The sequence below is a fragment of the Tachysurus fulvidraco genome, chromosome 8, assembly GCF_022655615.1.
Source record: "Tachysurus fulvidraco isolate hzauxx_2018 chromosome 8, HZAU_PFXX_2.0, whole genome shotgun sequence".
NCBI lineage: Eukaryota > Metazoa > Chordata > Actinopteri > Siluriformes > Bagridae > Tachysurus > Tachysurus fulvidraco.
The window spans coordinates 7154296-7180765 of record NC_062525.1 but is presented as its reverse complement, the minus strand read 5'-3'; the positions used below and the strand labels follow the sequence as shown (position 1 = coordinate 7180765).

The 26470-nt window shown below is 37.4% G+C and overlaps 3 protein-coding genes across 4 annotated transcripts in view; all 3 read right to left on the bottom strand.

Moving 5' to 3' along the window:
* LOC113634079 (PH and SEC7 domain-containing protein 1) overlaps positions 1-6070 on the bottom strand; it is a 44187-nt gene extending 38117 nt beyond the window's left edge. Inside the window, exon 1 of one of the 2 annotated variants that reach the window (XM_047817740.1) lies at positions 5599-6070. The gene's annotated coding sequence lies outside the window, so the exon portion shown is untranslated. The remainder of the gene's footprint in view (positions 1-5598) is intronic. The other variant, XM_027132797.2, reaches the window with a different exon arrangement.
* A 1864-nt stretch (positions 6071-7934) lies between these two features.
* Positions 7935-14561, bottom strand: fbxl15 (F-box and leucine-rich repeat protein 15). Its single transcript, XM_027132807.2, has 5 exons — positions 14408-14561; positions 12602-12761; positions 11614-12116; positions 10132-10450; positions 7935-9175 (listed from the first exon to the last, which is right to left on the bottom strand). Exons 1-4 carry the CDS (start codon positions 14485-14487, stop codon positions 10261-10263), a joined length of 933 nt encoding a protein of 310 aa, XP_026988608.1. The 5' UTR covers positions 14488-14561; the 3' UTR covers positions 7935-9175; positions 10132-10260.
* Positions 14562-16671: 2110 nt separating this feature from the next.
* gpx9 (glutathione peroxidase 9) lies at positions 16672-19651 on the bottom strand. Its single transcript, XM_027132802.2, has 4 exons — positions 19573-19651; positions 18384-18514; positions 17506-17636; positions 16672-16952 (listed from the first exon to the last, which is right to left on the bottom strand). Exons 1-4 carry the CDS (start codon positions 19643-19645, stop codon positions 16895-16897), a joined length of 393 nt encoding a protein of 130 aa, XP_026988603.1. The 5' UTR covers positions 19646-19651; the 3' UTR covers positions 16672-16894.
* Between the last annotated feature and the right edge of the window lie 6819 nt (positions 19652-26470).

Here is a 26470-nt window from a genome sequence, read left to right as displayed (position 1 = left end):
AGAATTGGACGTCGTATCTGTAAAGCACTGTACTGTATATTATGAGACTTCGGTTCCTTGGAGGCTGGTGACAGGGAGCTAAGAAGTGTTGTCATAGAGACAGGCCTTACGTGGCAAAGCTGTTCTTTGAATGCAACAGTCATGGACTGTCGAGCTGGCATACACCACACTCACACACCTCCTGCTAACTCTCTGCCTGACTCACTGACCAAAACATCACAGACCTGCAATGTTTAAGGGGAAAATCTACCAAACAAGCAAACATACTGCTTTGACAGCAAACGTTTAAGTGTGTGCAGTCAACAGACCAACTGACACAAGCACCTGTGTGAGAACAGGCCCTAACTTGTAGACTACTGTACACAAGTTACATGTTAAAAAAGAACTTATACGACCTGCAACCACTCTGCTGATGTTTAGTGGTTCAGTGGGAAAAGTGCAGTATATGGAATTTGATGCAGGGATTATCATTCTTGTAATTTTCCCGACAGCAAGGTAATCTCAGACAAGAGTAGAATCAAACTATACAGTTTAATATTTCAATTGATCATGTGCTAACTCTTAGAATAGCATACAATGATGCAACACTTAGTTCTTTATACACTCATTTAGAGTAATATACATTTTAGTAAGTCTGAGAATTGTTAAAATCTAATAATGTCTGTAATGTGTTCTGAGATTTATTTAAATTCTAAGCATTCAAATGAAATGATGCTAAAAATACTCAATGAAGAAGCACTAAAGTGAAGAAAGGTACTGTGATTGGTAAACATATTGGGCTTTCAAACTCTTTCCATTCTATAGCTGCTACAATATAGGTGATAACAGGAATCTGTTTATCTAGTGATCCACATCATTAAATGCAATTTCTAGTGCCCTATTCTTTAAAAATCAAAATATGTAATCATTGGCAGATCCCAAGGATATTTAAACAGAAAAAACACTTCTTAAATATCTATAAAATAAAAACAATCAACTCTGCAACACCAAGTTGCGACCCTCATGTTATTTCATAATTGGCAGGTGTCTGTTCAATGCTTTTTGAAAACTCAACCAAGAACCTTAGCTTTTTTTTCATATTTTCATGTACTGTAATTTCCTCACAATCCAGCCATTGTAAATGAAATATATGATGTAGAGCGTAGTTCTCCACGTTCTATAAATGTAATCAAAATAAATATCAGCAATAATGTGGACCACCAACCAACCAATTACAGTTTAATTTATTAATTTGAAAACAGCTAGCTTTTATTAACTTTTATTAAATTTCTGACTGATCGAAAAAGAGTGAAAGCGTTGAACTGAGCAGAAAGCACTTCAGCACAAACAACCAAAGACATAGAGGGGTCAAAAGGAAACTGGTTCCTGCATCAGTCTTAAGTATACATGTAGTGACTTGCCTCTCATTCTCGTTGATGACAAGAGGTGTTTTAAACAACTTGCAAAATGCAGTCGGCTTTGTTTTTCACAGTGTGTGAAAATAATTAAATGAAAAGAAGGTCAAGTGCAAACTTGTGAACAAAAGCCAAAAATAAATAAATAGATTACCAAGCTGTATTACAGCAATACAACACAGAAATACAAAACAGATCCAGTTTATAAAGGACTCTGACATTTTGAACTTAAAAAGTCAATTCTTACTGCCACAATGCCGACAGACCCATACAGCTTAGAGTAACAATCAGGACCAGCAGCACTTACATGACTATTATAACATACAAAATTTCTGATGTTCTGAGAAATAAAGCGAAATATAATATTGTATTATGCTACATGTATCTCATATTCATGTTTCTAGGTAAAAGGTATGTACCAATGAGACAAAGATAAAATACAGTTTGGTACATTTATTAGAAGAGCTCAGCTTCAGTTTAGGGGCTATAACGATAGTACGATAAATTAATGCAATGTTTAACCCAGAACTGCGATCAAACCACAATATAGCTTTTATGGTATGAGGCTGAACATTCTTTCTTCTCAGATATTCCTTTGTAAGTACCTCGATTTATCCACTTTATTTCCACTACAATACTGCTAATTTCTGTCATTACTTCTACTTAAGTTTCAATGTAAGATATACGAGTATCAACTAAACACCAATTTTTTTTCTACTGGTCCAATAATTAAGATACATTTTCCAGATATGTAGATCCTAGTTCTAGTTCTAATTGTGCAAAATCTCTGAGAAAAGTCCAACATATTCAGATAACTAGGAAAATCTATCTGTTAAGCTAGAACATCTACTGTAGTTAGGGAAGAGTAAATAAATTTAAATGGAGAAATCTGGACCTAAGAATTATCTTAATTCTGAGTGATTCTTAGTCACAGCGTTTCAGGGTAATACAGTGGACTGAAAGGCTGTGTATTTGATCAAACTGTCCTTCTAACACCTGTATCATTTAAGGCTGACACAGATCTGATATTTGCAATGATATAAAAATAGAAAAATTGATAGATGCATCCTTAATTTTCATTATTTTTTGTAGCACTAAAAATGATTCTATTATTTGCCTGCTCAAGTACAATTTTGTTTTAATTTATGGCCAAATCTTTCTTTCAAGCCAAGAATAAAAAATTTGAAGTAATACAAAACAAATAGTGTTGTGTAAAAATACTCAACAATGGGGTGTTGTGATTCTGCCTTATGTGAAGCAAGTCACTTCTATTTATTTTCCCATTACATCATGCCCTGATTTGATTTTATTCTGTATCTTATACTATTTGCCAACAAAATGTTAAACATTATATTCGCTGATAGTTCTGTTTTAAGTACTGTAACCTCCAGAGAATAAACTATTTCCTCTTATCACTTACGTTATAACTAAACACCATCACCTCTTTTTTCAGCTTCTTTTACGTTTAATTAAAAAAAGAAAATATTTTTAGAATGCTCTGGGAGAAATTTCTGCTTAGCACAGCTTAATGACCGTCATGCTGAACGACTCAACACTGCTAAATCTAATTTCACTGAAAGTGTTGTCCAAAGTGCTGTGCTACAAAGCGATAACCACAACACACTGCTGGAGGGCAGTCAGAAAGCCTTCAGTCACGGCCTACTGCCAAAGGAAGCAGTAGATACATCAGCCTCAAACAGCATCAGAATGAATAAACCATCTAGGCCAACAGGTTTGGATGGGTTAATCTTCTATCAGTTCTAATTAGACATTGATGTTTGATCTTCAATTAGACAGATGAGGCAGACGGACAAGCGCTCCTGCTGATCACTGCAGTAGGAACGGCAGTTTAGGAGACATTTGAGGGCAGAAAGTGCAAAGGCAAGCAGTAGAACAAAGAGAGAGGGGGGGAGTGAGAGAGAGAGAGAGAGAGAGAGAGAGAGAGAGAGAGAGAGAGAGAATAAGGATAAATGTTTGCTAGAGATAATAATCTGTAACCTCAGTGCCTATCAGCAAGAAGCTGGCTGACTAAAATCCTCAGGGCCATTTAAGTAATAGAGACAAAATACTCTCCCTATCCTGCAGGCATGAACCATGGACACTTGTCCCATCCTCTCTCTTTTGTCACTGAACTAACCCCATGTCTTTCAGACATTCACCTTCTGTCAGCTTTTCCTCTCTTCCTTTCTGTATATGTATGCTTCTGTTCATTCTGAAACAAATATCATCCTGCAGTGTACGTTTCCAATGGCATTGTACCATGTAGCCTGTCCACGCCACCAGCCAAAGCAATTTATCACCCGCATAGGGAATAACAACCTGGAAACAGAGGCCGTAAGAAAATAAACAAGCAGACTCAACACAGAAGGTTCACTATGGTACAAAAGAGAACACGCATTTCTTCCACCTTCTTGTTAAACAATGGCTTTTAACACAGTTGCTAGTAGAGACAGGAAAATTACCTGAAAAATGATTAAAGACACTTTGACAAAGTATAAAAAAGAGCAATTAAAAAAAAGTGGGAAATTAAAACACACTGTAACTTGCAGTTCATATAATTAAAAGATTTAGGAAAAAGGGATAAAAAATGCGTTCATTAATTTAAGTAATTTAAGCCATAGTTGCTATGAATCCACAGACAAACACAATCCAAGTAACAGTTAAACATTTTTCTAATCAGCAATCTGTTAAATATGCATAATCCTAAAACTTTGGATTGGTATATAAACTGATTTCCATGAGATATAAGCCCCACTGGTGTATTTATGGTTGTGGTGTTCAGATATGACCGCTCATACTGTACATGTTAACACAAGACACAAACAGAACACTGTCAACTTGTATGTAAAATTTTAAATAATTTGATAACAGAAGTTCACAGACAGCACACTTGCTACTAGCTAAAAGGATGTCAGTGTGTCTCTGAGGATCTCTGAGCAGTAGCACAACTAGGATTTCAGGGTCTGCAGAAAGAAAACTGTACCGGTTCATAAACCCTCTTAAATCTGGAATAAGATTTCATATACACGAACTACATTCAGACAGAATAAAACTCCCAGCTACAGGCTTTTTATAACACATTTTGCCCCACTAGCAACAGCCCAATTGGATCCCATTCCTTTACTGTAAATTTTAATTGTTACCTTCGGAAAAAGTTAAACTGTCAGTGTACCAATGATACAAACAATATTCTCAGAAAAGCCAACCTGAAATTGTGACATCAACATACAGTAGCCTAGCTCTCTTGGGCACTGCAGCAGTTTCTATACGTCTTCTGTGGTTGCGCTGGAGACTTCCAAATGTGTTCAATGTTCATGACAATCCAACATGACTAGAAAAGTAATTTGAGATAAAATGAAACCTGTTTTTCAGCAATGCTTGGACTCACTTAAGTTTTTATAGCAGCAATTCAAAGAATGCAAATCGTATGGGTTTGTCAGCATCACTGCGTGCAAATTTGTGGTTGAACAACGCACAGGTCATACAGTTACATTTTGCACCTACAGTAGTTTAGCAAAGTCATTTTGCAGTGTCTCTTTATACGTAGGCTAAAGTCTACCTTGAGACATGCAGTCAACATTACACTGTACTCTTTAATCCTGAAACCACCAGTCTGATCTTCCATTTCTATTTAGAATAATGGAGTCAAACTCTATCTAATGAGCTGAACTAATGGATCTAGGCATTTGTTACCCAACAGGTTAGCAAACAGACAAAGCTTTAGCCGTTCTGGGTAACTGAAGCTATCATTATTAACTTGTAGGCTGCACAAGTAAAGATGCCAAATTCTATGTAATGGGTGCTTATTTACAGAGACCGTGGATCTGACGAATGCAGCAGCCATGACCTCCATGTCTCATTCAACTGGTGGGACAATATAAATGGACTCCATAAAACTTGTCAGGCAAATTTTTGCCATCATAATTAGATTGATGATCAGAAGAGCCCTTTAAGCATGCATAGTCAGATGTTTCATATCATGACCTTTACAAACAGGAAAACAAGAGCAGGTTAAAGCATCATCTGCATACACAAACTCGACTAGAAGTAAACCCGAAGCATTGATGTAGATCAGAACATGATGTGGTGTGATGAGATTTCATTGACAAATAGCATGTCTTTTTAATCCACGCAGCTTTTGAGACGCACATGACAACACACAGCGTAGTTCAGCACCGTATGGTGTTTAAATAGAGTTTCTTACCGGCGGATGGAGTTACAATGTGTTTTTAAAGCTCGCGTCCTTGTCATGAGTGCGTGTGCGGAATGCTGGAATGCGTAAAACCGGGAAACGCCACTGCAGTCCGCATCGGTCAGGCAGGTTTCTGCTTCTCTCTCTTCCTCTCTCTCTCTGTCTCTGTGTGTGTGTGTGTGTGTGTGTGTGTGTGTGTGTGTGTGTGTGTGTGTGTGTGTGTGTGTGTGTGTGTGTGTGTGTGTGTACTCGCAGGCAGGTGGCTGACTCTCTCCTCCGTTATATCTGCATTTTAAACCCCGGTGTCGGCAAAGCTGACGGTGCTGATTCGGCGCAGCCGCATGTATTATTTTTGACTTCTACCACGGTAGAAGGAACGAAGGAGGTCTCCTGTGTAACTCAGCCACTCTAGACAACTAGACACACCACGCCGCAAGCACACTCTCGCCCTACCCGGCCTGTGGCGGCTGGAGCATGCGCAATGCTCTCTCCAGGATTAGCTAAAAACGTCTGCAGGTGGGACAAGTTCTGCAAGTAGAGCGTCAGAAAGTTCCTGTAGGGCATCCTGCCCATCCCTGTGCTTAAGCTCCACCATCTCATAATGTTTACCTCAAACATACTGTACATGTCTCTAATGCACCATTCATATAGTGAGCAATAACACTTAAGCCCTTGATATGTTACTTAAAGCATTCCTGTTTCGGGGTAAAGCAGGAACTGCTTTGTCCTACTCAGGGCTATGGTGCATCCAGAGCCTATTCACACCCTGAATGGGACACCAGTCTATTACAGGGCACAATGGACACACTCATACGCCCAATTTAGTGTAGTAGCCAATACACCCTCTGGATCCAGTATAGTATTGATATGTATTAAGTCTGTGCTTTAATTTTCTTTGAATGCAATATCACAATTTGTTTACAAGCACTCAATTAGTTGGTGTGAAAAAGCATGAAAAAAAATGACAAATATGTAAAAAAGACATTGCACACACACACACACACACACACACACACACACACACACACACACACACACACACATATATATATATATATATATATATATATATATATATATATATATGACATATAGTCTCCCTATACTCTGACTCGATTACTCAGCAATAATTATAAATATCAAGTCAAAGCTGACATGACTGATCCAATTGATAAAGTTCTTCTAAAAAGCTTGAATAGTTGGATGAAGTGTGCGATATACCAGTTGCTATAAACTTGTCTAATCCTGCTCTTAGTGATTTAGCAGAGCTGGTTATATATATATAGTTTGCCGTTGCCATTTAATACAAGCTAAACCAAAGCTAAAAATTCCTAGCATTGATGCACTCATAACTGACATAAAAGCTCAAGAATTATGAAATGTCACAAATGTCAAAGTCAGAAATTATTTTGAGACAGGATATTAGCATATACCCCATTTTACTTTCAGTTCTGGATGGTGCAGAATATGCTGCCCAGGGAATTAGGCTGCTGTGGCAACATGCATAAAATGCACAATTTGCTCATGACAGTGGTAACTGCAGTGAAGCAGTGTAAGCAGACCAACATAGTCTGAGAGAGAGAGAGAGAGAGAGAGAGAGAGAGAGAGAGAGAGAGAGAGAGAGAGAGCCATTGAATTCCAAATGGCTCCCTTTCGAGCCTAATATAATGCTGAAATGCTGATCAGCAAAACAAGCGACAAAAATAGCTCTGATGCCATAAGTTCAGTAAGCAGTTCCTACATTCTCTACTGACCTCTTGTGGTTTTACTGAGTTCTTTTGTTACTCATATTCTCCTTAAATTTTACATAATGTTTTTTTATAGTTACATCCTCTCAAGAAGCTTAACTTGAATATTTAGACTGGTCTGATTCTTTTCCCAAACAAACATGTAGCTGCTTTATCCTGGTCTGGAGCCAGTACATAAGAAGGCACAACATACAGACACACTCATTCACACCTACAGTAGGGAGGTTGGGATGGGACATGTGGCAATCACACAGAAAGAAACACTAACTCAGAATTTACATTTATACATTTATATTTACAGCATTTAGCAAACACTCTAATCTAGAGTGATTTACTTTTTTTTTCTATTTCAGTTTATACATCAGCAATTGAGGGCCTTGCTCAGGAGTGTGTTCAGTTTGGGGCCATTTCCAATTTCTCTATTCAGAAATCTAAATTTTTTGAAAGGTTAAGCCATGCTATTTGTATTATACATTTATTTTTAGAAAATAATGTAGAAAATAATCTTCTTAAAACCTATTTCTACTGAATGATTTCAGTGCAGACAAAATGCTGATTCTGTGCAAGGATACTGTATGCATCAGGGTCAGAAAATCTGTAAACAAGTCAAAATGTGAAATTTATAAAATGCTATTAGACATTAAATAAATCTTTCCAAAACCTCACCAATATTGCATATTATTGTATTATTGCACAATATTGTACTATTGTATAACCATTTATAACATTTCTATAACACATAATCAGAACAAATAAACTTTAAACAGAACAAAATATAAAAAATGCAAAGCTTGTACCATACTGAACATGTACAAAACTGCTGTTGAATAAATTCTATTACAATAATTGTAGATTTAACAGAAAAAAAAAAACAATAATAATAAAACCCATATTCATGGAGTCATCAATAATAATTGTGGAGCCCAGAACACTTTGATCTACAGTATTAATGACAAGTGATGTATAACCAAGCTGCATAATCCACTCCTTTATAGCACCAATCCAACCTTGGTGCAAATTCTTTAGTTCAATTACATTTTACAACATAAATCTAAAGTACTAGAATGAAATCTTACTGTCATCCCTACATGTGATAATAAACACATTCAGTCTGGTTTAAAGCTAATCTGGTATGTTGAGGTTGTTTGGTGGCAGTTTCAAGTTATTCCCGTAGAAATAATAATTGCTTTGGGTTTTTACATGAAATAGCATTTTCATGTGTATCCACAAACACTCTTAACATGAAATACAACTCACAATCTGCTCTGTAAATTAAAACCAAAATCAACAGATACTTTGATGCAGCATGTTTCCGTCAATCTTTCAGTAAGTGCAAAATTATACAAAGCTGATGTTTACCATGGAAAAATAAATAAATTAAATATTAAACAGTACATTTCCAACAATTACTTATGTAAGTATGTTCAATCCCAATTCATATATTCCTAATGGAAATGAGTGCTCAGAGCAAAACAAAACAAAACAAAAAACAACACCACAATGTATCTGAATATCTAAAAGACATTGCATTCACGCATGCAAATCTCAAGTATGACGGCTCCAATGACATTTTTATTAGAGGTAAACACAACTGTCTCTAATCAGTCATGCATGTTGCAGCAGCTGGAAGAGTTACGATGCCTTTGTATTACTGCACCTCATGTAATTTTTCATGTCTGGAAACAGGGCTGGTGGAACCCCTGGTAGAACAAAATACTGTACATATATACTCAATGTATAGGCATAACTGAAACAGATATTTCATAAAAGTACACTGTCAATGTTATTGCACTGCACCAGCACAGGGAGTCACTCCAAATAGATCAAGGATGAAGGAAGTCCTGAAAGATAAACAGTATATATTTTTTATATATATAATCAGTTAACAATGTAGAATGATAGATTAATGTATTTCTATCAGTATTTCTAACAGTCCCTGCAATACAGTATAAATGATTCTTTACCTTTAAATAATGTATAAATTGTAAGGACCTGTTTACTCCCTAAACAACCCTCTCTAACAGGAATACATTCTGTTTTTTTTATTTGCTCCCACAATTTTGTCCAATCATCACCCGCCAGCTACTGCCTCCCTATCACATGACAGCTACCAGTTTGGGAGAGTGAAAGCTAATATGTGGTTCCTCAGAGACACATTAAACAGCCTAGGGCATCTTTTCATTTCACTGCTCATGCTGCATCATAACACACTCAGGGTGAAAGCGCTACCTGTTCTTTTCTGCATACACAAGCTCAGAGATACCCAAGACTGGCTAATATCAATATGACTAACAACCAGGCAGATGCCCAATCATGCCCACCCAGAGCGCATGGCTGTGGCATCAACGATATTTAAGCTAGTAATCTCCCAGTGATGGATGATGAGTGTTTTTTGGGTTACACAACTCGTTAGCCCAAACGACCCTTCTTCTAAAGGGAATTAAATTAAAGATAGTTTGAGTTTTAAATCTTTCGTGTTCCAGCAAGAAATACTGGATTTTCACTGGTGAGTAATAATATACAAATTTCTTCAGTGTGTTTCTCTAGGGAAAAAAGTTCTAGGTTAAAGCCTATAAATATTTCTCTTATCAGAGTGCTTTATGCAGAAACTCTTCATGAAGCAAAGAAATGTTAAATAAACAAACAAACAAACAAACAAACAAACAAATAAATGTTTCTAGGGATTTATGAATTTGAACGGTCCAAGACCAGGAACAAGAACTACCAAAGTAAAATGTGATGTTTTTTCCTTTTAAACAGTTTGCAGAATAAAGAAGATGGCGTACTCATCACTCACCTGATTTCATCTTGGGGTCGCATGTACCACACCTCTCATAAAATCACACCTGACTGATGAGCGTAAAGTTCACTGAGTAACAGCAGCACTCTTCAGAGAGGTATGATACACACCCACCCCCATGTACTGTTATATCTGTAGGTTGATGAAGGGAGCGAAGCCAACAACATTCTGTAGCAGCACCAGCGCCCTCTGCAGGGGAGGCTCCACGTCAATCTGTACATTCCGCCTTCGTAACACACCCAGACTGGACTCACTAACGTTGTGACAGTGATTCACCTTCAGAGACTGCAGTTTAGGGCAGTATTCAGCCACAGTCCTACACACACATACACACACACAAATGATAGTGGTTAATGAAAGCGTGTATATAATTTGTTCTCATCAAAATAAACAAATAAATACATAATAATAATAATAATAATTATATATAATAATAATATATATATATAAATGGAAATGTCTTCAAATAAGCTTGAATCCAAGTTTAATTGTATTTAAGTAGATTATAACACATTGTTAATATAATAGCTTATTAATGTTAATAATAGGATGTACATTTTTTAGTATATTTTATACTTAGTAATGCATGCTAATATTGGAATAATTCAAATGATACTAAATACTTAAAACAATAAATGAATCTCTTATTACTTTTGTTTACTTCAGTTTATTGTGGACAATACAGCTTTCATGTCCGAACTGGATTTTCTTGAAATAAACACTCAAAAACACACCATTTTACAAGTCATCATCCCATTCAATTAGCTTTTATAAATCTTAGTCACATAGACACATGCAAACACACACACAGGTTCACACACACACACACACACAGGTTCACACACACACACACGCAGGCTCACACACACACGCAGGCTCACACACACACGCAGGCTCACACACACACGCAGGCTCACACACACACGCAGGCTCACACACACACGCAGGCTCACACACACACGCAGGCTCACACACACACGCAGGCTCACACACACACGCAGGCTCACACACACACGCAGGCTCACACACACACGCAGGCTCACACACACACGCAGGCTCACACACACACGCAGGCTCACACACACACGCAGGCTCACACACACACGCAGGCTCACACACACACCCAGGCTCACACACACACCCAGGCTCACACACACACCCAGGCTCACACACACACCCAGGCTCACACACACACACGCAGGCTCACACACACACACGCAGGCTCACACACACACGCAGGCTCACACACACACGCAGGCTCACACACACACGCAGGCTCACACACACACCCAGGCTCACACACACACCCAGGCTCACACACACACCCAGGCTCACACACACACCCAGGCTCACACACACACCCAGGCTCACACACACACCCAGGCTCACACACACACCCAGGCTCACACACACACCCAGGCTCACACACACACACGCAGGCTCACACACACACGCAGGCTCACACACACGCGGGCTCACTTGATGGCCTCATTGTGAATCCTCAGACATCCGGTCAGGTCGAGATGCTCGAGCTCTCTGCAGTGCTTGGCCACTTCCTCCACAGTCGTGTCTGTGATGTTGGCATTGATGGCCACAGAGATGGAGCGCAGCATGGGCCAATGCTCCGCCCCATAACACACGGCCTCGTCTCTCAGCTGCCTGCAGGCGGTGAGGTCCAGCGTTCGTAGCTCGTTGCAGTGATCTGCTAGACTTCTCAGTGCCAGATTATCTACCCACTCACAGTGAGCCAGGCCCAGGTGCTGCAAACGGGGGCAACCAAGAGCCACAGCCACCAGAGCGTGCCGAGTGAGGTGGACACAGCCGTGAAGGTCCACACGCTGCAGCTGCTGGTTCTGACCGATCACAGGAAGCAGCTCCTCATCAGTGATCCAGTCACAACAGCCATGTACAGAGAGACTCTGGAGGACTTTATTATCGCAGAGCATGGAACAAAAAGCTTCCTTAGGAACATGAGGCCCTGTCTAAAACGAGACAGAGACAGAGTAGAAATCTTTAACTGATAAATACTGGGTTACTGGCACCCTTCAAGAAAAAGGTATGAAATGAATGTGAAAAGCTTTTAGAGCAGAAATAAGTGCAGAGAGACTTTGAATAGTTTTATTTTAGCAGTGCATTTTGTAGTGTCTGTAAAACACTCTATTCAAATTGTTGCCATGTCTAATATTTTCTAAAAAAGGACATGATTAAATATACCTTCTCACCTCTACCTTCAGCATATGTATCAAGACTGAGCAGACACAGACACACAGACACACACACAGACACAGACACACACACACAGACACACACACACACACACACACACAGACACAGACACACACACACAGACACACACACACAGACACACACACACACAGACACACACACACACAGACACACACACACAGAACGTATGAATCCATTAGGACATTAGGGATCTTTAGAAGACAGAATGAACCCAGCTCACCTGTGTGGGGTCGAATGAGTGGCAGTTGGCCAGATAAACCTGAATTAGTGAGCGGAAGCTCTTGCTCACACGCTGAAGGCTGACTAGGTGTCGTAAAGGCAAGTAGCACAGCACATGTGTGACGAGGACATCCTCCCAGGGCAGATCCAACAGCTGGTACCTGCAAAAAAATGATAGATGTTCCAAGCAAAAAAAGACTAGACAACTGCTCTAGTAGTTACAGACCAGTAGGTGATGGAGGGAAAATACTGTAAGAGCACGAGAAGTGAAATGTATTTACATAAACCTCAAACTATTCATACACGTACATGTAAATCAGCACAGGTCCTGAAAGCTGAAAACAAATATATTTTTGAAATTTAAAGCTAATTCTGTACCAACAGACTATCACATGTTTAACTGATTCTTTTGGTTCAGTTTTCTTGTATTTTGTTGTGTGTTTCATTTAATCCTATTTTATTAATGTCTTAGTATATTTGTTAAATTATATCTGTGTACAAATAGGGCTGAACATTATAAAGAGGTCTCAAAAACATTTCTAATAAATTGATTAAAAAAGAAAAATAATACATTGCGTTGATATGATGATGATTTAACAGATTATGTAATGAACTGTGGTTTTATTTTTACCATTTTGTTGGCAGTTTTAATATAATAATATTGTTACTATTTTCCTGGCATTTTGTTCGCAAAATTAAATTAATTAATTTCTCATTTATATGATGCTGAGTATACAAGTTGATTGCAACTGTTCTAGCAGAAATATGTGATGTTCCCATGCAATGTTAAAGAAGCAGATACTTGCTTACTTCTCACAGTAATAACAGAAATACAGCATCAGAATCATTCATTCATTCATTACTTTTCTACCGCTTATCTGAACTTCTCGGGTCACAGGGAGCCTGTGCCTATCTCAGGCGTCATCGGGCATCAAGGCAGGATACACCCTGGACAGAGTGCCAACCCATCTCAGGGCACACACACTCTCATTCACTCACACACACTACGGACAATTTTCCAGAGATGCCAATCAACCTACCATGCATGTCTTTGGACCGGGGGAGGAAACCGGAGTACCCGGAGGAAACCCCCGAGGCACGGGGAGAACATGCAAACTCCACACACACAAGGCGGAGGCAGGAATCGAACCCCCAACCCTGGAGGTGTGAGGCGAACATGATAACCACTAAGCCACCGTGCCCCTCCGCATCTGAATCACTGCACCAATAATATTGCACAACAAAAATATCTAATGTGTTTTATGGTGAGGAGTTGTTGTTTTTTTTATGTCACTGCCATTTGGAAAATATGATGATTGTGGACATCTGATCATCACACTCATATGTTTAAGCACACGTTTGTGTAAGAGGTACAGAAAGAGACCCAAATGTTTAAAAAAACAAAAAAAAAACGCATATAAGTGTGATGATCAGGTATCCAGAAACTTTTGGGTCATACACTATAATGCATTACTGCTACATCACAATCTCTACTCAATCATCCTACAGCTAATTTCTTTAATGTTCAATATGATACTGAATAAATAAATATTAAGTAAATAATAAAACAAAACTAAAATAAAATAAAGAATAACAATAAAAAATAAAATAAGACAAAATAAAATAAAATAAAACATGCAGGAAATTCGCTTGGACTTTGTACTTATGGCATTAAAGTAGAGCAAAAATAAATAAATAAATCAGGAGATAGCAACATGACAGCTAGACACAGAAAGTCTGCGTGCACAAACTAAAGCAATATTTGCATATTGAGAATAATAAATAACAATAATAAACGTTTCTGTACTTGGACCACCCGTGTCGTTCCTCAGACTTTCCCTCTACTGAAGTGTGAATCCCAAGGAAGCGGTAATTATTGTCGCTCATGTTTACTGCTGCTGACCAGGTGATACGTTAACAAACGTCCTCCTACACAGTTTACACTCTCAGGACCCCTTTGGTAGCTTTCGTATCCGCCTGATTTAAAATCAATACACATTAACGAACTTATTATTTTCTACAATTTCTTTGAACAATTTCAGTTCTTAAATATTTCAATTAATATTTTTCTTGCTTTACTTGTTTCCCATAAAGTACATGGAAAAGTGTTTAAAATTGGGCCTTTTTTGTTGATAATGTTTATGGCCACTTAGGTTACATTCAGCGCCGTTTAAAATAAGATCTTTTAATCACCCAAATTGTTAACTGTACTTCCAGGTTTTATTTTTAGTATACGTTTATTACATCTGAATCAGGCACACATATATATCCTGATAAATATTTTGATCACGGTCGAGTCGATTCATCGAGTCGAGTTATCGAGTCGAGTTATCGAGTCGAGTTATCGAGTCGAGTTATCGAGTCGAGTTATCGAGTCGAGTTATCGTGTCGAGTTATCGTGTCGATTCACATAGTCGATTCAGTCGACAGGAAACAAGGGTACACATTTTACCAAACATCACACATTAAGGCAGCGCACCGCTTTTGTGTTCTTGGGTCACCTGCAGTTCTATATCGCCATCTAGTGTGCATCAATGGTAGTAACTCCACAATAAAAAATTGCAGGTGACTTAAAAAATCTTTATATTGAAACATTGAAACAGTAAATTAATTCTGTTTTATTTTTATTATATCTGCGTACGATTATATAATTTAATCTAAATGATATGTCGTGACATTGCTTGTGTGTGTCAACACACTTAGCCAATAAACCTGATTCTGATTCTAATTCTAATCCTGATAGATAGATAGATAGATAGATAGATAGATAGATAGATAGATAGATAGATAGATAGATAGATAGATAGATAGATAGATAGATCGATCGATCGATCGATCGATCGATCCTGACCCTGATAGAGGCTGACCCTGTGCTCTGAAGCCCAACATCCTAGGCTGGGATATGTGAAGAAAGAATTTCACTGTTTTTTTCCACAAGACTTCTTCTAGAAAAACAACATGAATGTAATCACATACATACACACAAATGAAATTCATGAAAAAGCATCAATGATTAATAAATGCCTTTTTATTTTCCAGTTTCCTTGTGTGTGCTAGTGTGTCAGGCTATAGTGATGGTGCTGGGTGGAGATGTTTCTCTGAGTGAATGCACCAAAGCTCAAAGTTTCTCTCCAGCCCTATCAGACCAAGCTCAGCTGCCTGAGTGCTTTTACTGAGGGATCATCACACTGCCCCATCACTACACCCCCACCACACACACACACACACACACACACACACACACACACACACACACACACACACACACACACACACACACACACACACACACACACACACACACACACACACACACACACACACACACAATTAAAAAAGCTGTGTCACTGCTATAAACCATCCCATAATCTACCCTGTACCAATCCTTGTTAGATCCCTATCCCTAAATCACTTTCCTTTGTTTTTTTATCATTATTTTGTAGAAATTTCACTAAAATATCTTCTTGGTTGTCCCTCAATCCCTGTTCCAGTAAATATTACAGGCTTCTTATTTTGTTTTATTTAATTTTATTTTATTTTTGTAATCTAGACAATTTATTTTTAAGTCTTTACCATGTTTAAATACTTTTATTCTGATTTCATTTTTATGAGTCTTCTTTCTTGGGGAAAAATGTAGAAAGCTGAAGCATTTTATGGTTTTCCCTCAATCGAAAATCTTAAAAGTTTAAAGAAACTCTACAAACTTGAGTTTTCCTGCCATGCTCATTAATTCCAAGCAGAATCCTCTTAAGAAGTTAAGGACCCGAAAAGGTCACCATACATATGGGGAATAAAAAACTAAAAAAAAAAAGAGACGACTCTGTGTGTGTTTACAAATGAATGCCAATCATGTAGATGTGATGAAAAAGGTTTGCTAAAAAGTGTTAATTTCCCAAATGTATGGAGACATTTAGGACAAAGTGTATAATTTAAAATTATACACTTTACAAATTTAAAAACCATTTTTTTTTCCAGAATTTCAAGAGTGAGTGTCATAAATCTTTGTGCTATTTTAATACTTTGATTCACATCAAATTTGTAATGGAAATTTTTTTGGTCAGTGTGAGTGAATTAGTTCCTTCGAATCTAATTTCTGAGGGTTGTATTCACCATCTTCCTGTTTCCACAGTGTAGAAGGTGTCTAATGTACTTGCATATCAGGGTTTATAACTATATGGACCTGTTCTGTTCTGTGGTCAGTGAGATTTTTACAGTATATTATACAAGTCATAATGAAACCCTGCACTGAGCTGATCCGAGATCAGCTGAGAAGTAGACAGAACAGCTCGATGAGTTAAAGGAGTGCAGCTACGTCTCTCTCCACCTCTTCAAAAGGGAGACTGGGGTCATAGCTGTCCAAGAAAAAATAAATAAACAGTCAGAATAGAAATGTTTATTAAAAAGTGATTATTAAGATTGTTTTTACATTGTAGAACTGTTTTTAAAAAAAACGAGGTTGGGTTTGGTTATTGTAGCTCGCTAAAATCAAGTGATAGAATAAATGTAATTTAGTTACATGCACTATTTATGTAAGAAAAAAGACCTGCAAATGTATTTACAAACTGTTCCTCTAATTATCTTATATATTCATATAAAATGATGAATTTTCTATCATTATGTGATTACAGTCTAACAAATGTAAAGATATTAATAATTTAAAGCCATTTCTAATTTCAAACATGAACAGCAGTTGTTTTTTGGCAGATTATTAATCTAATATTTGTGTGTAAGTATCATGTAATGAGAAGCAAGAAATAATACGTGATATTTGCTCTTGATGTCAAGATTTTGCAGTGATGTTTGTTTGACTCCAAAAATCAGAGAGATTTTAGTTTCTACTGAGGATCACATAGTAAACTCTACTGACATACAGTACTAGCACTTTAATAACTAGATGTTTCATACCGTCTTAATGGCAACCCATCAGCAGTGATAAGAAACTTCTCAAAGTTCCAGCGAATGTCGTTGACTTTAATCGGAGACCAGTAGAGTTTCTTGATGTCTCCAAAAACAGGGTTCACAGAAGGAAGAGACTCCTGCAAAACGTTCAGACATGATGTTGGCTACATACAGTACGTCTGTGCTTAGTTTACTGTTATGCCTGTTATTCACCTCCCAAAAAACATGTATGTATGTATGAATGAATGAATGATTTAACTCCTTTTATCAGAGCCTGAAAAAACCTGAATTTTCATGCGATACTCCACTGTGGTGCTTAATGTCTCATATGACAGTAGAAGTAGGAGTTTGTAGGTTTTTTCTTTATATTTCTGTTTTTCCCTAGCCTACTAGGGGCGATATATTGGATAATATCCAAAAACAAAACAAAAAAGAAAACACACATATGTTCTTGGGGGTTTCCTCCGGGTACTCCGGTTTCCTCCTCCAGTCCAAAGACATGCATGGTAGGTTGATTGGCATCTCTGGATAAATTGTCTGTGTGTGATTGCGTGAGTGAATGAGAGTGTGTGTGCCCTGTGATGGGTTGGCACTCCGTCCAGGGTGTATCCTGCCTTGATGCCCGATGATGCCTGAGATAGGCACAGGCTCCCCGTGACCCGAGAATAGTTTGGATAAGCGGTAGAAAATGAATGAATGAATGAATGAAATTGTCTGATAAGTAGAAAGGTCTGCCAGTAAAATTAAGAAGTGAACTCTATAGCAAGCTAACCACCCAGGAGCAAACTTTTAGCATTATTTAATTAAACCTCAGTTTCCCAGCATTATCTGTTCTGAGGTAAAACACACAAACGTCTCTCATTTGCAGAATATTACTAACTTGCCTTCAGGTAGGAGTAGAGTGGCTCCTCATTCAGTCCATTAACCTCGATTTTACTGAACATGGGGAAGTTTGGGGTGAAACCGCCGCCAGGTCTGACACAGCGCAGGACATCCAGGGTTTCGTGATTCTTCTCTGATAAAGATGAAGTATGAATGTAACACAACTACTGAGCTTTTAACCACAGGGAGATTCATTTTATGACAATTCGATTGTCTAACAAAGAGACCTTTTGTTTTTTTGTATTAGCATTAACACAATTAATTAAACCTCTACAATGAATTTGTTATCATGACATAATGTTTATTTTTAATGGCTTATTAAAAGCAGATATGTTTAGACACACAGATTAAACAGCAATTAAACCCTGTTAGTTTGAAAAATGCTCTGAAGATCTGAACAAGGTTTGAGACGTGGGTTTCACCTTAAAAAGGATAAACCAACATGAAGGCCAGAGAGCCATCTATTGAAGAAAAGCAAGCTATTTAGAAGCTAAGAAAAGAGTAAAAATGAAAGAAATTGCTGTTTTTCAAACAACAAGACACGGAAGAGTTCAGCCAAGGAAAACAGCAGTTTTTAGACTGGCTAATTTAATCACCAGACAGTAAAACCAGCTTCTGAAGAGGAGACTGTTGGGAGAAAGTCCTTGAAACAAACAACAACTGAAAAAAGCTGAGCTATAAACCTGGAAAAGCAACACAAAAGAACAATACAGCAGTTTGATGACATCAGTAGGTCACCAGGTTGGTGCCTTAATACACCCAAATTTGAAATATCATATACTTTTGCTCAACTAAAAATAGGTGCTAAGTTATTTAACAGTTTAAAAAGCTGAAAGTCTGATCTATTGTTCTGTACTCATTTCTAACCCAAATATCTTGAGTCAAGAGCAAAAACAGAAGAATTGCAAAGTACTGATGCTCCAATACTTTTGAACAGGAGCGTGTAAGACAATGCTGTAATGTAATGTATATATTCAAGAGAAGCCACATGAGCTCCAGCCACATACACAAATCTGGTCCAATCTGCAGATCAACAAGACAAAGATGTTTCGACAGTTTGTCTTGTAAAATTAAATAAATAATACAAAAAGATCTTGCTCCATATTACAATGAAGACCACATAGACACAATACGGTCTTGTTTAAATTCCATGGTTCTTAATAAATCACAGTAAAGGTTGTTATTTCTTACCTGGTGCCTGTAGTCCAAACTGATTGCATGAGAATCCCAGAATGGTGAAGTTCTCAGCACTGAACCTGTCCATGAGTGCATTCAGCTTGTGGTACTGAAATCACAGGAACACACACTGACGTTTGCTCTGATGAATAGCTAAATAAATAAATAAATAAAGCATGCTCTGTTGTTGAGGCAGTGTTGAGAAAATACTCTCATTGAAGAGCTATGATAAACTCTGTGATTGGTTGTTTGCAATGATGTTCAAATAGACTTTACTGCATCTGTAAAAATAGGGCTTACCATTAATCACTACTGTAGACTGTACTCTTTATTTTTATTTATTTTATGGCTTCTTAGAAATATTGTATCCTGATAAACCATTGTACACTAAATAAATAATCCTTTTTTCCCCTAGACTGGTGGAGGTTACCTGAATATTTTTAGACTGTATCAGGTAATATATTGAAGATTAAAGATATTTAGAATATTCCTGAGATTGAAGTACCTCTTTGACAGTGGAGCCTCAGAAGGTGGCCACGTTGACGATGAGGAGAACTTTCCCTCTGTAAACCCCAAGAGAAACAGGTTTCCCTTCCAGTGACTCCATGGTGAAGTTATAAACTGAAGGGCCTGCCATAACTTCCACGTGTGGATCCATTATCCTGCTTAGCTTTAAATAACCTACTGCCAGGCCACCAGTCTAGGTTCATTCCCAATCCAACAAACTCATGGCTCAGCAGTTGTTCTGCTCGGGTGCCTGCATTGTAACTTAAACCTGTAGACTAACTGGATCTTTGTTTTGTTTTGTTTTGTGTTGTTTTGTTTTGTTTTGTTTTGTTTTGTTTTGTTTTGTTTTGTTTTGTGTGTGTGTGTGTGTGTGTGTGTGTGTGTGTGTGTGTGTGTGTGTGTGTGTGTGTGTGTGTGTGTGTGTGTGTGTGTGTGTGTGCGCGCGCGTACAGTATGTGTGTGCGCACAAACTAAGAGGCAGGTTTTAGTAGGAAATTAGAAACATTAAGAACATTTCCTTTAATACTGAACACATTGTATACATCTGTAAAACTATTGAGGTATTACTGTATATCTGACATTGTTTTATTATTATGTGTCTAAGAGTTAAATAAATTCTTTAGTAAACCATGACAATGAAACAGAAGCTTCCATAAAGTTTATTAGTGTATCAGTATATCCTGGCTAGATAGATATGTTATAGTCACACTAAAGCATCATACTGTACACTCTCAGAGAAAAATGTATTCAGCTGTATCAAGCCTTCATGTCTATCATCGCTGGGGTGGAACCCTGTTGTGTTATCTAGTGTTTATCTTTTACCTAGAAAGATGCATGTAGTGTAGTTTTACAGCCTGATTACACACCTCAAATATTACCAGGTGAAAGATATTATAATATAATATTTGTAGAAAATATAACACCATAGATTTATAGCAGGATCAGGGATAACTATGAAATGACAAGGTTTTTTTACACTGATCTCAGAAAATATCACTCTGGATAAACATTTAAAAAGTAATTATTATTCATTTAGCTTTACACCAAATAAGATGGGTTTTCAAACAAATGACTGGTGATTTATACAGAAGAGTATAACTGGGACCCTCTACAGCCATATGGCATCTCATATGTTAAACATCAACTATTTTGTTTCTGATGCTTTCATTTTTTAGCAGTGAAGAATCTCATAAAGTCCTCACTACTGAACTGTGATGGAATAGTGTGTTTGGATTTCTAATTTTTGTTAATCTAGCCGCTGTATTAAATAAAAAACTGGTCTTGTTCTGGTTATTTCCTATGAGTTTGCCTCAGTGCTCAGCCCTAGCAGCTTTTAGAGCCTGTCTATAGCTGGACATACTGTCCTTATACGCAGTTCTATAAACCTCTAATTATTTTTTCTTCACTTTTGCTCAAGATTACAGGTTTTATTGTTTTATTGTTTTATTAGGATCCCCATTAGTGGCCCATTTAATGGCAGCTAATCTTCCTGGGGTCCTCTTTTAAAATTATTCACAACATAAAATCACACAAAACAATAAGCAACACAAATTACAATCAAAAAAAAAAATTCAAACATTGCACTTACATTCAGAGAACATAACATTTAAAAGAACATGACAATTTACAGCTGGCACTAGATCATTTGCAGCAATTACTGGGTTACCGTCCTCTTAAATTTGTATTTGTTCTGAATTCTGCGTGATGAGATAGAAAGTCTATTCCAAATAGATATTGCTCTGTAAAGTGATGTGCGTTTCAAAAAATTTGTCCTGGGAAGCGGAAGTTTTATATCACCACCTAGTGCCTGCCTGGTGGCGTATAGGTGTTCACTTCCTACAAAAACAAACTGCTCAGAGAGAAACTGTGGCTGTTTCATAAATACTGCATTCCACAACATTAAAATTAATTGTAATTTAATTTTGTCGTCAACTGTGAGCCAAGAAAGACGTTTATGCATCAGGGCCACGTTAGTCTTTAAAGAGCACTGGAGGACAGTCCTTGCCGACCTATTTTGTGCCACTTGAAGCTTACGAAGATGTTTTAGTGATGTGGACGACCATATAATTGGACAGTTTTCTAAATGGCACAAAACAAGAGACTGGACCACCTGTCTAGCAATGGACATAGGAATATATGACATACATTTTCTGGACATTGCAATACCCTTCCCCATTTTAGCTATCATTCCATCAATATGAGCTGAAAAAGACAAGTAAGAATCCAAGGTGATGCCCAGTAACCTGGCTTGCGTCAGTTGTCTTAGCTGCAGCCCATTGACTGACAAGTTCAGCGACGGCTGGGTAGTTAATTTTAATCTTTTCCAGAAAAGCATAGATGTTGATTTGTCTACATTTAAAACTAATTTGTTTTCTTTTACCCACTTGCTTATATTCTGCAAGTCATGATTTAATAAATTTGAAACATCATGAGGATTTTTTGCAGAACAGTACAGTGTGGAATCATCCGCATACATAACAACAGTTGAATGTTTCACAATAAAAGGTAAATCATTTGTAAAGATCAAGTATAGCAAAGGCCCAAGGCAGCTACCCTGGGGCACACCGCAATGTATTGTCTTAGTAGATGAATATTGACCATTAAAGAACACCCGCTGCTTCCTATTGAATAGGTAACTCGCCATCCATGACAGAGACGAAGGTGTAAAACCATAACATTCTAATTTTTGAAGCAGTATTTTGTGATCTATCAGGTCAAACACTGCACTAAAGTCCAACATCACTGCTCCTACTAATCTGTTTGCATCAATTTCTTCTAACCAGTTGACGGTCATATTAGTTAAAGCAGTACATGTGGAGTGACCCTGCCGATATGCATGCTGGTACTTAGTGATCAAACTATTAGAAAAAAAATATTTATAAACTTGTTCAAAAGCAATCTTTTCCATGACTTTGCTGAGTAAAGGTAATAGATAATAGGTTGCACTCTTGAGGGTGTGAGTATGACTATTATAGCATGGTGCAAGTGTTTTGTCTCTAACTTTCTTTAATCGGATGGGGGCAACAGTGTTTAATGTGCTAGTGAAGCACCTATGCTGTTAGTCATTACATCTAGATCGTTTGCGTTTAAGGGTACAGTAAGAAGTTGAGACCGATCAGGCAGGTTATTTGTGAATCTGTCTTTAACGGTCGGAATAATAGTTCTACCGAGCCGATAACGTGATGAGACACAGTTAGTCTGTTCTATAGGTAGTGTGTACATTATGAGGTAATGATCTGTGATGTCATCACTTTGAGGTATGAGATCTATATCAGTGACATCTATTCTGTGTGATATTATTACATCTAGCGTATTATTAAGACGGTGAGGTGCTCTAGTGATGTTTTGTTTAAGCCCAAATAAGTTTATTAAGTCCATAAATATGAGTCCTAAAGCATCGTCTGTGTTGTCAACGTGAATGTTAAAATCGTTTACAATTAATGCTTTATCAAAATTAACCAATAGGTTTTAAAGGGTTAGGGTTAGAGTTAGGGTTATTCTCTAAGAAAATCACTGTAGGGCCCTGGGGGTCTGTACACGGTTGCTAGAGCAAGAGACATCAGGGATTTTTTCGTGTGCATGTGCGAGAGTGCAACATTAATTAAGAACAAGAACTTCAAAGGAATTAAATCTATACTGTGTTCTGTAAAATTTCTAAAGATTGTGGCAACACCACCTCCACGACCAGTCTGATGAGGCTCATATACTGACAGGGTAGACTTTTTTAGACTAATGTAATCATTTGGTTTAATCCAAGTTTCAGTAAGGCAGAGTGCAGTAAGGCAATTTTCTGAGATGATTTCTTTTACAATAAGTACTTAGGGTGCAAGTGACCTAATGTTTAGAAGCCCAAACTTAAGGAACTGTTTAGGAACTGGCATTTTTCTGGTCTAATTACTCTCACTCACTCACTCTTTTCTACCGCTTATCCGAACTACCTCGGGTCACGGGGAGCCTGTCCCTATCTCAGGCATCATCGGGCATCAAGGCAGGATACACCCTGGACAGAGTGCCAACCCATCGCAGGGCACACACACACTCTCATTCACTCACACACTACGGACAATTTTCCAGAGATGCCAATCAACCTACCATGCATGTCTTTGGACCGTGGGAGGAAACCGGAGTACCCGGAGGAAACCCCCGAGGCACGGGGAGAACATGCAAACTCCACACACACAAGGCAGAGGCGGGAATCGAACCCTGCTGGTCTAATTATGGTAAAATTATTTAGAGAACTTCTCATGCATTGATTTTTTGATCTCACTACTCGGGGAACAGACACAGTTTCTATAGGATGAGCTATGTGTGTATTTGTATCAATGTGATGATAAGGTGAAGGATGGCTATTGAAATATAGAATTAAATACCAGTCAGAAAGTGTGTGAGCTGTATTAACAAAGAGCTGTCAGTAGGTGTCAGTATTTTATAATGAATTGTAATCTTGTTACATTAATTCAACCCACACGTAGTTCTTTCTTTCTTTCTTTCTTTCTTTCTTTCTTTCTTTCTTTCTTTCTTTCTTTCTTTCTTTCTTTCTTTCTTTCTTTCTTTCTTTATAAGAGAGTTTGATAAACTGTCTTTATATACTTAAGATATCTGATTGCCTGCAACTACAGTGCAAAACACAGTGTAGAAGCTATAAATTTATATCCCATTATGTGCATTTTATAAGTAAAGCAATAGACTTTGCTTGTGAGACTATACATCAGCCACCCAGTTGTCAGGCTCAGATATGAGGAACTTTATATACCTAGAGAGGCAACAACATGCCTTTTTTTATGTGTGAAATAGAGAGAGACAATGTCTCATGGTACACAGAGTACACAGAGAACACACAGTATTTTTAGAGTGTTACTTAATGTAGGAAATATGTAGGATTAGACCAAATGGATCCTATGTTTTTCATCCTAGCAAAGAAATTATAAAGTAAATCTGTGAATGTTTACTCAGAATGAGCTCTGGTTCTCAAGCACTAAACTGTGTTATCCTGACAATAGTCATTCATTCATTAACTCATTACAGCAACTGCTTTGTCCAGCTTACAGTTGAGGATTATACAGAGGCTATACTGGGAACATTGGGCTTGAGGTGCAAATACACCAGAAGATTGCAAGGAACCATGTCCACACACTAACTCCTAGACAATTTAGGTGCCTAGCATATTGACCAGCAGGTATTTGGGAAATGGGAGGAAACCAGAGAACCCAGTGGAAACCCATGCAGTAACACTACTCTCTATACCACTCTCTCTATTTCATTTACTTCATTGTTATTTTAGCCCAGTGCAATATTATAACAGTATAAGTTTATAATGAGCAGAACTGTGCATTTCATATGATATTAAATATGCTGAATATTATATTATATTAAATATTAAGGACTGTTGGAGTAGTGGTGAGAAATAGTTATGGCCATATCTGACAGACACAAAGATAAATAATTTATCATCCTGCAGTGTGACATGTGATTTATGTGTTTGCTGGAAGGCTTCAATAGTCTTTCATAGACTGTAGGCTAAAATTCCTCAGCTGTTGCAGTCTGAAGCTGTTTTTTTTTTTACCTAGTAAATTATTTTCCATCCTTTATTTTACACTGATTCATTCATTCATTCATTCATTCATTCATGTAAACAGCTTTCTTTTCCTAACAGTAAATCTTTTGTCTACAATTCAATATATATAACACATCCAGTTACGTTCAAGGGTTAAATGCGTAAAATAATAATAAGTGATTTTGACCTTATTACTGTAGTTGACATATTCCTGTATTATATACAGATTTAGTACTACAGAGCTGCACCATATTAAAGTGGCCACTAAGTGTATGTATAGATCCATTTATGAACATGGCTTATGAGAGAGACAAATGAATAAATGAATCATTTATTATTTATGACACAGGCGTGCTGCCAGTTCGTTTGCATCGTTTTCGTGTGTATAGTCTAATTAAAAACTGTACTCATTTTCATAGGTCATTAGCTCGCAGTTCGTTTACTGTCAAACGAGGAAGCTTTTTCTGAGTAATTTTTGGTTACTCCAAAATAAACCATTGTGTGAAATCCATATGTTGGATGCAATTTATTTGTCTGCACACTGTGTTCTTATGGTTTAAAATGCTCACACATTCATTTTTTACAATAAAATAGAATTTATTTTATTGTAAAAGGCTAGACAGATTGACTGCTGGTTTTATAAAATTCAAGAAACCACAGATATTTACAGCTGGATATGAATAGCTTGATAAATCAGTATAAGCTTATTCTAGATAATTAAATGTTTGTTATAAATGTTAATAAAATGAATCAACAACAAAACAGCATAACTACCTGACACAACAACAGCAAACATATAAACACCTACAATTTTATATTTAGTATTTTTTTATTCAGTCAGAATTTATGTGA